This window comes from Liolophura sinensis, chromosome 3, assembly GCF_032854445.1.
Source record: "Liolophura sinensis isolate JHLJ2023 chromosome 3, CUHK_Ljap_v2, whole genome shotgun sequence".
In the NCBI taxonomy this organism is placed as follows: Eukaryota; Metazoa; Mollusca; class Polyplacophora; order Chitonida; family Chitonidae; genus Liolophura; species Liolophura sinensis.
Genome location: NC_088297.1, coordinates 9,161,536 through 9,174,748, shown reverse-complemented (window position 1 = coordinate 9,174,748; position 13,213 = coordinate 9,161,536). Strand labels below are relative to the sequence as shown.

General features: G+C 40.6%; 1 protein-coding gene across 1 annotated transcript; it reads left to right on the top strand.

The window, feature by feature from the left end:
• The first annotated feature begins 210 nt into the window (after positions 1-210).
• On the top strand, positions 211-11,445 carry LOC135463324 (solute carrier organic anion transporter family member 1C1-like). Its single transcript, XM_064740584.1, has 9 exons — positions 211-916; positions 2,411-2,497; positions 3,979-4,191; positions 4,414-4,578; positions 5,226-5,415; positions 5,876-6,032; positions 7,068-7,252; positions 10,528-10,592; positions 11,201-11,445. The coding sequence occupies exons 1-9, from the start codon at positions 211-213 to the stop codon at positions 11,443-11,445; spliced, it is 2,013 nt and encodes a 670-aa protein (XP_064596654.1).
• The last annotated feature ends 1,768 nt before the right edge of the window (positions 11,446-13,213 follow it).

Genomic DNA, 13,213 nt, shown 5'->3' with positions numbered 1-13,213 from the left:
AAGGCGCAGAGTTCGGGTGAAACCCACGACCAACCGCAGGTTGCTCTAAGACCAAATGGCCAAACATAACCGGTGAAATACGGCCTCAGTTATGGCTTTATTCTAACTTTTCAAGTATATTCTTAAATAGTTGCAAATTACACCTTCTCTGTCATCATGACTTAAGCGGGCATAGGCCTACATGTAATATTAGGCTTTTGTTTCGCACAGATGTATCAAATGGAAACCGGAAATGTGGCCGGAGTTGCGTTGTCGGAAACGAGAACCAAAAGTCCGGACGGGGTCGTGACGTCGGACAATCCTGAGACAAAGCAGAATCAAGTTGACATCCGGGCCACTTCATGGGAAATGTGCTGTCTGACGTCAATGCTACCTTTTGCCATATACTACGGCTTTGTTAACATAACGACGTCAGCGCTGGCAGTGTACCTGGTGTCACAGACCACCACGATAGAGAAGCAGTTTGGGTTGAGCAGCTCACAGATTGGTGTACTGCTCGGCATGAACGACGTCGGCTACCTTACCATGGTGATATTCGCATCCTACTTCGGTCGAAATTCCCACATTCCGAGAGTTCTGTCCGTTTGCTGCTGTCTGTACGGCGTGTCTGCGCTAATCTGTGCTGCCCCTCACTTTATAACCAATTATTCTCTCGACTCCCTTAGCAGTTTAAACGCGTCGACGAATTTTTCCTCTACCGATGAAGGACGACTATGTTCGACATCAAGTTTACCTCCAGACACAGGAGAGTGCACTAGTGACCAGAAAAACTTCTACTCAGGCGCTAAGACGGTTGCCATAGCACTGATATCTTCCGGCATGCTCCTACAAGGCATGACAAAAGCTCCAAGTTTCCCTCTTCTGGGAACCTATATAGACGACAACGTTCCAAAAACCAAATCAGGATTCTATATTGGTCAGTTATTAATCGTGAAAAAGAAATAATATAACTTAAGTTATTTAGGAAGATGGACAGGAACAGCCACGGGCATATTCATAACATGCTTAGAAAATCATCATTTAATCACGAAGCTGGAAGAGCAAATGCAAATTGATGGGAAAAGTTTAAAAAATTCCACGAATTCAATTTTTTTTTAATGTCTTGGCATAAATGGCGTTAGTCTGCTTTTGCACCTGTACTGATTATTGCTAAAAGGCAAAGCTGGATTCGGGTTAAGTGAAGGGAAGCAGATGTATCCACGGGCTGTAGAAATAACTCGTGCTTGATTGGTTAAAACTGATAACATGGTAGAATTTTCGATTGTCTCAATTATACCCGAATTTGTTGGCTTTGAACTGTAATATCTCTGCTGTGCAAAAATGAAAAATTTTGATACATTTGATCTGGTGTTGTCTTTTCTTTTAGAAGAAAGGACAACACTTGCCGATATGTATACGTGCGTGAAATATCCCACTCAAAGTTCAAAAGCGTTCATTTCTGCTTTTTTGACGTGATATTGCAGTTCAAAATAAGCAACTAATCTTGCAAAAGTTATTGGGGGAAAGCCTTGGGGAAACCCACGACCATCCGCTTGTTGTACTGTAAGACGACTAAACGGTGAGGTAGCGTCCTTGACTATAAGCCCTATCTCCCGTGTAACGGTTTTACTGAAAGACGACTACAGAATGAAGTGATGTTCTCAGATATAACCTCCTGCCCCCTTACGCCGGTTTTACTGTGAGACGACTACAGAATAAAGTGATGTTCTGTACTATAACCTCTCGCCCCCTTACGCCGGTTTTACTGTGAGACGACTACAGAATAAAGTGATGTTCTGTACTATAAACTCCCGCCCACTTACACCGGTTTTACTGTAAGACGACTACAGAATGAAGTGATGTTCTCAACACTAACCTTCCGCCCCCGCACACCGGTTTTACTGTAAGACGACTACAGAATGAAGTGATGTTCTCAACACCAACCTTCTGCCCCCGCACCCCGGTTTTACTGTTAGACGACTACAGAATGAAGTGATGTTCTCGACTATAGCCTCCGCTCCCTTATAACGGCTGTACGTTAAGACAGGAGTGAAGTGATGATTAAGAATGATAGAAATTTATACCAATAAAAATTGTAACAATGGTCTATATCATTATCCAGGACTATGTAATTTTGGGGACAGCGAAGTGTTTATTCCAATAGTAATATTAAAATGTACCGAGTGTGTACAGCCTCTAGGCTTATAGGAATGAATGATTATGGCTTTACGCTACATCGGCAATTTTTCAGCCATATCGTGGCGACTAGGCTTACAGGAAGATAACTGCCATATCCTTTCTAACTGCCGTGTATAGCTACAGCGTTAAACGTCCTGACTTTACGTTGTCCTTAGATGTAGTTGCAGTTGTATTCAAAATTACGGAAAATTAACGAATAGTAGAGGATGTTTTGGTTTTGGTTTGCAAACAGGTATTGTCAATACTGTGGGAATAATCGGGCCGGCTGTATCATTTGGCTTAGGAGGAGTTATCAGTCGTTTATACGTTACCTTGGAAGGTCAGTGGCATTCTTTTTTTCCTTTGTTCATTTCACTAAAATGGCCATCACTTGTTTAGATTGAAGATATTGTCTTTTCAGAACCATGCATGGAGAAAACGAGGTCCATCTATCGAGAGAGAACATAACAGAGTGTACTCTGTTTAATACGGACTTAATTTTTGCAATTCAAGTTTTTTTTAACTTATTGTGAAGTGTTTTGTAAATTGTGAAGTGGTATTGTACTCGTTGAAATTCCGTTTTGTACTCGTCCATTTTGTGCTGAAATTCCGTTTTGTACTCGTCCATGTTGTGTTGAAATTCCGTTTTGTACTCGTCCATGTTGTGTTGAAATTCAGTGCTGTACTCGTCCATGTTGCGTTGAAATTCCGTGTTGTGTGAGTGCATGGTAGGTTGAAATTCCGTGTTGTGCGAGTCCATGTTGTGTTAAAATTCCTTGTTGAAGTCCATGGTGTGTTGAAATTCCGTGTTGTACGAGTGCATGGTAGGTTGAAATTCCGTGTTGTGCGAGTCCATGTTGTGTTAAAATTCCGTGTTGCACGAGTCCATGTTGTGTTGAAATTCTGTATTGTACGAGTCCATGTTGTGCTGAAATTTCGTGTTGTGTGAAACACCGCGCCGCCTATATTTTTTAAACACAACATGGACTAGCGCAATAGCACTTAATGAAGAAAACATTTCACAATAATCGTTTCAATAGACAGCTCAACATGAATGTCACCTCCTACAAATAACCACCGAGTAGAAAAACCAAAAAAACTAGGATATTCATTTTCGCAATTCTCGTTACATTCGTGACAGAACTCCAATATATAATTGTAAATTAATAAATCGTTATAAATTAAATGATGTATACAATGCTGGCATGGAGGAAGTTTTCCGATCTCCCTTTTTTTCGTCAAACAATCACACGTACTCACCACCGGGACGTACTCGTGTCGAGTTATAAAAGGTTCCTGCCTCGCTTGGCGATCAGGACTAAGAGGTTCGGGCAAAGGAAACAAAACTGGTTGGCCCGGTGTCAGTATAATGTGACTGGGTGGGGTGTCATATACTTCAGCAATAGCAGCACTTTGGCGGCATACACTCGCCCTGCCGCAAGAAGACACAGTATATGTACACGCACCAATGACTCAACACACACACACACACACACACACACACACACACACACACACACACACACAGACAGACACACACACACACACACACACACACACACACACACACACACACACACACACACATACATACATACATACATTTAAAAAGGCCACAGGAGTACTGACCCCTCTCATTCATTTATTCATCCAATCCCTATAGACGACCCTGACCCTCGTGGCCACCGCTGGATGACGGTGGCGTGTTCGACTGTTAGTTCCCGCTCGCGTGTAACGGTTTTACTGGAAGACCGACTAGACCGTTAAGTGTTGTACGACGATGAACTCTCTCATTTATCTCTTCGTTCATTCATTCCCTAGAGACGACCTTGACCCCTCGTGACCCTCGCTGGATTGGGGCTTGGTGGCTTGGCTTTCTCGTGGTTGGAAGTCTGGCTATTGCCTTGTCGCTTCCGATCTGTCTGTTCCCGCGGAAACTGGCAAATGCTCCCCAAGAGAACAACCCCGGCACTTCACCCTCTGGAGAACATAGACAGGGGAGCCTTACCCAGAGAGCCGCATTGTCTATAAAAGGTTAGTTACACCGCGGGTACTTCTCCAGAGTTGAAACGGAGTTTGATTATATACGTCAGCGCGAAGCATCTGTGGTGAGGATACGTCTTAACCAATCACCGTGCGTCGCACAAGCTCATAAGATCAAGTTTGTCTAGTGGTGGCAGTGGTGTAAAGCGAGCGTAGTTAGTGTTGGTCTACATGAAGATTGGACCACTGTATGTTATATTCTCTTTTCCACAGGAATCCTCCCAGCAATGTTATGCCTGGCCAAAAATCCAGTCTACGTTCTCTTTACAATTGGAACGTCCATTCGAGCTTTTGTACTCTATTCAGAGGTCGCCTTTGGACCGAAATATATGCAGATTTACTATGGATTGTCTATATTTAAATCCAACATAATAGTCGGTAAGACGAAAGAGCATTTAATATGGAACAGCCACAGCGGTTAAATGGTAACCTTATATGAAGAAGAAGAATAACACCAGAATTATAATAATAATAATAATAATAATAATAATAATTATAATAATAGGTGAACAGTAACGACTGAACAAGTATATTTGTTCACTTATATGATCGGTGATTTACACCATACTCAAGAATATTTGACTTATATCAGGGCGACCAGCAGTATGGTGGGAGGACACCGGGCAGAACTCGGGGAAATCCAATAACCACCCACAGGTTGCTGACAGACCTTCCTACGTACAGTCGGAAAGAAACTGGGCAATTAAAGGCTAGATTTAGTGTTGGACCCGGAAAATTCACAACCATGCTCCTGTTCACGTAGCAACAGGTTTATAGGAATTTAAAACATGATATCAATGATAATGTTCAGTTATCCAAAAAAATCAGACTCACTTCACACTTTACGTGTGACCATTTGCTCCCTATAAAACTGTCGTCTCTGCTCTGGGGTAACTCTCTGGGCTGTAGTCTTCTATATTATGCATCGTTTATTCAACCAGTCACTCTATAGTGCCTGTCTACAGAAAACTTCTTCAGCCAATCACCTGCAAATGTTTCGTTTTCTAATTGATTCCCTCCTCTAGGATTTGGGGCTGTGGGATTTGGAGCAGCGTCTACATTTCTGAGCGGGGTTCTCACTCGGAAGCTAAAACTGGGTTTAGGTGGATGCTTGAAGGCCGTGTGCATCACTCAGGGTGTCGACTGCCTGCTCCTCGCTATCGGAGTAGTCCTGGTTTGTCCCCAGGGCGAAATACAACAGTTCGACATTAACAAGTATGGTTGACGGGCATATTAAAACCTGAAAATGACAAGAGCTGACGTTAGAGGAGTTTAGTGTTCGAGCTCTTCTCTATTCGAAAAACAGTCCTGCTGTACCATGTAAAGTGTCAAACAATGCTGTAGATCTATTTTTCATTACCGTACAATACGGGGAGTTTCCAGTTCGATAAAGGTAGAAAAAGTCCAGTTGTATCATATGACCTGTCAAAAATGATGGGCAACTATTTTTTGTCACATTTATTATGGCGTGGATGTCTGAAAAAAGTTTCATTGACACTAGACGAATGATTGAGAAATTAAGAAGATGAACGTTTGTGAGAAGTTCCTAAAGGAAAGAGGTGTCAGTTGTACTTCTGGAACACGGTGAGATAAGTGATCGGAAAATAATATCGTGGCATAACTTATACTAAGACAAAACGACGGAAATGATTTTTTTTTATTTACCATTCCACAGCCAATCATATCCTTTCACGGTATTTTCTACCGGAAACTCATCTCCCTGTTACGCCGGATGTCACTGTGACGCAGCAAAATTCTTCCCGATCTGTGGTGCTGACGGCGCCAACTACATTTCACCTTGTCACGCGGGTTGTATGGACAAAGGGCCCAAGGTTAGATACATTGCATACATATTACAAATCCATAAATCGTCACAAACAAATATCAGGATAATACACAAATGTGTAAATGTGTAAATATCAGGATAATACACAAATGTGTAAATGTGTAAATATCAGGATAATACACAAATGTGTAAATGTGTAAATATCAGTATAATACACAAATACAAATGAAAAATACATGTACGAGCGTAGTCGTATTGTAAGACAGACCCCAGCTAATGAACCTACACTCAATAAAAATATCAACGCAAAAAACCAAACATGCCATGTTAATATGCTGTTTGATGAAGCTTGCCCTCCAAAATTTTTTTATTTGTATAGTGATTGATTTGTTTTCCTCAAATCACGTGGTCCAATTTCAAATGACCACGCAGTGACTTTAACGAGAGAAAACAATATACAAATTTCTTCGTGCGTTTATTTATTTGTTGAGTATAAATTTTGAAAACTGCCTCAACACAGCGAATGCTGTTTGGTAGCTAATTAATCGGTCGAAAACCCTCCGCACCAATGGAAAGAGGTCTATGTTAGGTAGATCATAACACAACAACACACAGGTAGAATACAGGTTGCACACTGAAGTGTCAATATTTAATCGTGCGAAACCTTGATGTACAGCGTCTGGAACAAAAAGACACTATAAAATGACAAAATGTACGCATGTGTTGATAAAGTATCCTACATACAACTTAGAAGGCATACCTTTTTATTTTTTATAATGTTGCAGAGCTGAGATATTGCGGATTCAAATTAAGCAAAAATCTCGCACATTGAGAAACTCCAATGCGTCGCCATGTTGTCGATTTTAACCAATCGGAGCGAATTTTGTCCATAACCCGAGAATGCACCTGTGTCCGGTTCTCCATAACATGGCGTAATTCATAGCTTGATTAAAAGTTGATTGATGAACTAACCAAGCGCGTCAGAACAAAATATTTCCACCCTTCTTTCGAAATAAATAAGGTTATATTATTTACTGTCTTCACTTTCAGTGTTCATAAACCATTTTGTTTAATGTTTAAGGGATACATGGATTGCCTGTGTATATCAAACGCCACAGCCGATCCTCTTAACCACCAGGCTGTAGATGCCACGCCGGGCCTCTGTGAGTCAGAATGTTCGCTACACAATGTGTTCACAGTTCTTCTGTTTCTAACAACTTTTGTGAGCGGATCAGGTGCCATTCCCACTGTCATGGTGCCAATCAGGTTAGCGATACCTTTACATGCACGTTTACTATATTGTGATTGTTTACAGCATTGTTCTGTCATGTTCAGACGGAGTATTATTTGTCCTCTCCGTTCACACTATATATACTTATACACTGCAGCATAAATGGAACGAGCCTAGTCGTTATTGTGTTAGTACTACACAGTGAGTAAGCAGTTCGCTGTGAGTTCAAGTCCAACTCATGTTGGCTTTCTCTCCGGTCGTACGTGGAAAGGCTACCAGCAACGTGCGGAAGGTCGTGGGTTTCCCCCGTGCTCTGCATGACTTCCTGGCGGCTGTCGTATAAGTAAAACATACTTGAGTGCGTCCATGCTCCTTACAGTCTATGCGCCTCTCTGTATGCTATCTTTGCATCACTGCCACCACTAGACAAGCTTGACCTTTGAAGCCAATGCCACGCACGTAGGCTTGCTTAGGCTTAGTCTCAACATTGCGAAACGCGCGGAACTATTTAGTCAACATTTATCATCAAATTGCTTCAGGTGTTGTGTATACAGTACAGCCAGATTCTAACGTTAAGTCCTCCACTCATCGCGGGTCATACGTGTGCCGTACGCGAAGCATGAGCCGACCGTGAACAGATCAGCCCCATCCTCCGCGTATCATCCTGCCATCATACCATCATGATTTAACCATATCATCAGAATATTTTATGAACTGCGACTGCGCCAAAAACATTTTTATTCGGAATCGCACGGTTTTTAAACTATCGGCCACTTATGTTCACTTCCAGCCATACCGGTAGGCCCACCACATCCGCATTGTAACCATCTGAGAAGCAACAGCCTTCAAGCCCTTGAAATGCCAGGATAATAATGTTTAATTAATTACATTCTTATCGTGCAAGTCATTACGGTTGTTTTATTTTAGAACTTTTCCACATCATTTAATTTGGCACCTACAGATCTGCACTGAGTGATATCAATAGCCATGCTCCAAGTGCTGGTCAGCAAAGCTAACCTTATTCAACACTATGTCACCTACATAAGCAGGCCTATATCCATTCAGCTAAGGTCAATGCACTGGAGTAATTTTTCCACTTTTGGATTTTTGCCTGGTCTCTTTGCGAATTGAAATCAGCTTCACTGTAGTATGTACCATCGCGACTGCTCATTGCTATATCAAACTTTTGGCGATAAGTTATGTGCCGTTCGGTAGCACAGAAGACGTCAAATCTTTGGGCCAAGCCCATTTAACTGACCCAGCAATTGTCTTACTTCTAAGTCGAAGACAAACCCAATGTCTTTATCTACATGTAGACAAACAACAGCATTTGTATATAGAAAACACAAGGTACTTGATAGAGTCTGATCTAAAAAGAACAATTGAACACTCACTCACATCAATAAGATGCCAAAAGATGCGGAATTAGGCAAGCCATCGGCAGGCCTTGAAAAAATTTCTCTGCTTTCCAAGGAGTAAGAGCCGTTGCTGGGCACGTGATTAGGGCGTCAATCATGTTTTAAACGTCGCTACAGCTAAAAGTATTGGTAGGAGAGCAATGTGGTTTGCACCATTCAATTTCTCGTTACAAAACACGTCGGATTAGCGTCTTTCCAAGAGCACTGGAACAATTTTTCCACTTTTGGGTTTTTGCCTGGTCTCTTTGCTAATTGAAGACAAACCTAATGTCTTTATCTACATGTAGAAAAACAACACTATTTGTGTATTTAACGCTTCAGTCATAACTGTTTAGGTATGGTGAATGGCCGATGTGTTTGAAAACGGTACCTTATAATGATAATGAGCTGATAAAAATACGCCCATCATACTCGGATCATCCGCGTATGATCCGCGTAAGGTGGCCGGACGATCGCGTCACCATCCACGTAGGGATCGGAACATGATCGGCGTTTGGTTGGGGCGCGACTGTTTTCTGACATCACTTCCTGCCTCATCACCGTGACCCCAGTGACCTCGGCGTTGTTCAAGATTTCTGTACAAAATTTGCTCGTAGTGGCATGCGCTGCAAGGAGTATGGAGTGCGGCGTAATACTCCAATCAAATAAAAGAATAAATTAGATAGGATGCAAATCAGTGGACTCAAGATATAAAGCCAGTTCATATGGATATTAGAAGATCAACATCAATTTACTTCAAAAACGCAAACCTGTTTCCCTACAAGAAGGGAAAGTCAGTCTAGTTTCGTAACATCGTGTCTCGAAACCTGTGCACTCTAATGCGTGGTATCACTTTACTTGGACTCCACGCCGATATTAACCCAGCGTTCACTCTTATGCTGATTGTTAAAAGAATGGAAAGGAATTTGTTAATTTATTTGAGTTGGGTATAATGCCGCCATCGGAGTGCCGGAAGTAAAACCTCCGAACTTTGGTAAGTAACTGAGGTGCTTTCAGATGAGTTTCTCCCTCAGTGCGAACTGAGTTGTACATGTAAATGAGATTGGTGGATGGCGGCCACTAACATTATGTCAAATCACATAATCTCCCAAACGCGTACTGTGGGCCGATTTTTTTTATCAAAGAATCCCCGAGATTTTTTGCAGTGGAACCGGGGTAGGCCTAATTCCTTTTCTCACGCTGGGATTGAGCCAAAGTCTTATGTTTTCTAGTAATTGAAAGATAAGCTACAGTTATACCTTAACTGAGTCAGGCAATCAGTCAGGTGCAGTTTCTCAGTCATTGCTTAACTGAGTCAGGCAATCAGTCAGGTGCAGTTTCTCAGTCATTGCTTGACTGAGTCAGGCAATCAGTCAGGTGCAGTTTCTCAGTCATTGCTTAACTGAGTCAGCTAATTTGCCAGCTGTACAGTTTCACCGTCACTGCTTAACTGAGCCGGTGAATTTGTCAGCTATAGTTTCACCCCCATTGATTAAGTTTGTTACTTATACAGTTTCATCGCCATTGATTCGATGTCGGTGAATTTGTCAGCTACATAGTATCACCGTCAACGATTAATTGAGCCAGTGAGTTAGTCAGCTATACAGATTAAGCCTCATTGATAATCACAGTCAGTGAGTCTGTCAGTTATTCAGTTTCACCCTCACTGAATAAATTTGTCAGTTATACAGTTTCACCGCCATTAAATAACTGGGTAAATGAATTTGTCAGCTGTACAGTTTCACCGCCATTGATTAATTGATTCAGTGAGTCAGTCAGCTTTACAGTTTCGCAGCTATTGAGTCAGTTACAGATATGGCTTGGGTGAAAGTTTCATAGCGTCAGATTCATTGAATGTCTCGTTTATTCAGTCGCCATACAATTTCCTTAAACTTGTTTATTTCTATGTACAGGGCAACGGAGAGTAAGGACAAATCCCTGGCTATTGGAATCTCGGCCTTCTTCAGGGCTATAATCGGTTAGTAATATCGCCTGCAATACTACTTTTAGCCCAGTGTCGTAAGTGTGTACGTCATTGTACCCCGTCTTTAGCTGGGAAATACAAACTTGGTGTGGTTTGTATATAAAGCATGGGTGATACCAGCATTCAGAATTTAATCACTTTCCCTCCGGTCCACCCCACCTCCCACCTCCCACCCCTCATCCTATCCTCTCCGCAGTCTTTCTCTGAAACCGCTTTTAGCTGAGGTTTAAATTTAAAAGCTTAAAACAATTATTCCTCTTTATAGCCCCGAAATCTGAAAGCCGATAAGTTTGTTATACATTAGGTAATTTTGAAAACACTCATTACTATGAGGTGAAATCTCCAAATTTGAAGTGATGGACTTTTGACTTCATAGAATTGCTCCTAATTTACTTCAAAAACCGTTCATAAATATTTGCGCCATACTTTAACACCCTTGCTCATGTGTGTAATGTACACATTTTAACTTTTGAGCTATTTTAGGGTTATACACTCCTTTTTTTCAGCCTGTACAAAGAGTTCATGGTGCTGTGTAGGATTGTGTGAATAAGCCTACTGTCTTGTTCATTCAAACGACCATCATTTTTTGTTCAATTATTCAGGTTTTCTGATTGCTCCAATCATCATTGGTTACATCATCGACACCTCGTGCAGGCTATGGAATACTTCATGTTCACGCGCGGGCTCGTGCGACCTCTATGACGTCATGGATTACCGTTTAAAATACCATGGTCTGAGCGCGGGGGGAGGTGTTGTGTATATGCTGTTCTACGTTTTGACGTATGTGAGTTTCGTGCGAGGTGGTGGAGAGAAAGCTTTTGGTGAAAAAATCCAAAGGAGCGAGTAGTAGAAGTGGATTGAAAAGCACAACAACAGAGATTTAGATACTGACATGCTTCTTTGACACTGGCATGTCATTGGTGTACCAGTTTTACACCAGAACGGGCACCAGGTTACACGGTGTGCTTTGTAGACATGTACATCAAGCAATGTTCCATCCAGCTGACTCCTTTTATTTTAATAATATAGACAGCTTACTCCTGTAATTTCGGACACCGTTTTAGATACATGTACATAAACAACACTCATATTAGGATATATTATCAAATTTAATGGAATGACTAAAACAACATTACTTTTCATAAGAAATTATTTAGAAAAAAGCAACTAAGGTAACGAAGATTATTTTTAGGGAATATCTGAACAATCAGCAGACCTAATACCAATGAAAAAAATATTATTATACATTATACATTCATTAAAAAAAACAGAAAAAAAACAGATTTCATGAGAAAAAAAAACTGAACCTCATTCAGCAACTCCTCTCCACCCGCCCCCCCCTCCCCCCAAATTTTATGGTTTTTTAAATCATTCCTAATGAAACTGTTGCAACTGACAACGCAGTACATACAGTAAATTTTGTATATTGTTACCATGGGGATGTAGGCCTACATGCGTTTGACAGAAAGCAGGTCAGACACAGTGGTCAAATTATAAATTTACAATCTTTTGCTTTTTAATAATTCATACATGCTAATATCCTAATTATAATTTGGATGTGTGAATTTACTATCAAAGTATTTTTCAATAAAATATTGAACTACTGCACGGACATGTTTGAATAGGGGGGACAAGATAAAAAACACATAAATGTAGTAATTCTACAATTTAATTTTTTTTCCAAATAAAAATGTCGCATCTGTCACATACAGTAGTATAGGGATGTGCAAATGTTTGACAAAAACAGGTCATGCACAGTGTAAAAATCATAAATTTACAATCACTGCTGTTTTTCTTTCCTTTTGTTTCTTTTTTTTGTTATTTTATTTGTTTTTAGTAACTAATACCTTCATGATGTTATAGTAATTGTCATTTAGATGTGTATATTTTAGTATCAAGCATTAAACTGTGAATAAACTTACTTCATGAAGACGCCACTAATATTATGCTTTTTTTCTTTTTCAAAAAAATATTTTAAATCAAACATTTATCTGCTGCAAGGACATTCAAGCATGTACATTGATGCATGGTTATGTATGCATAGGGAAACAAGATGAAAGTCACATTAATGTTGTAAATGTACAATTCAGTTAGCTTAAACAGATGACTTTACGAACTTTCGCTGTAAAATATCCCACATACAGGTACTAAGTTAAAATTTGTTTGCACAAGTGATTGTGGTTTCCATTTTTGTCACTTTTCACTTTTCATTTTCATTTGATTGGTGTTTTAAGCTGTACTCATGAATATTTCATTTATACCACGGTGGGCGGAAAGCAAGCAGAGCCCGGAGGAAACCCACGACCATCCGCAGGTTGCTGCCAGACCTTCCCACGAAGGGGTCACTTTTCAAGTCTGAATAAATGTAGCAAATACCATGAGTAGAAATTAAACTTCTGAACAATGCTACAAAAAAAATTAAGAAATGTGCTACAGATACATTGTTCATACATGTGACTTACGTTAATTGTTTGCTCAGAAAAAAAAACACGTGGTACAGAAGCCGAACTAAAACAATTTCCCCGACACAAAGCATGGATTGAGCAAATCATGCACAGACTACAACAATAGGCCAGGTATGTTTGTGAGCTGGTTCATCAACGAACTCCTTTTCA

Coding starts and splice junctions, on each gene's coding strand:
- LOC135463324 (XM_064740584.1), top strand. CDS start 211: ATGTATCAAATGGAAACCGGAAATGTGGCCGGAGTTGCGTTGTCGGAA. Junction 4,579..5,225: donor TAAATCCAACATAATAGTCG/GTAAGACGAAAG, acceptor TCCCTCCTCTAG/GATTTGGGGCTGTGGGATTT. Junction 6,033..7,067: donor GTATGGACAAAGGGCCCAAG/GTTAGATACATT, acceptor TTAATGTTTAAG/GGATACATGGATTGCCTGTG.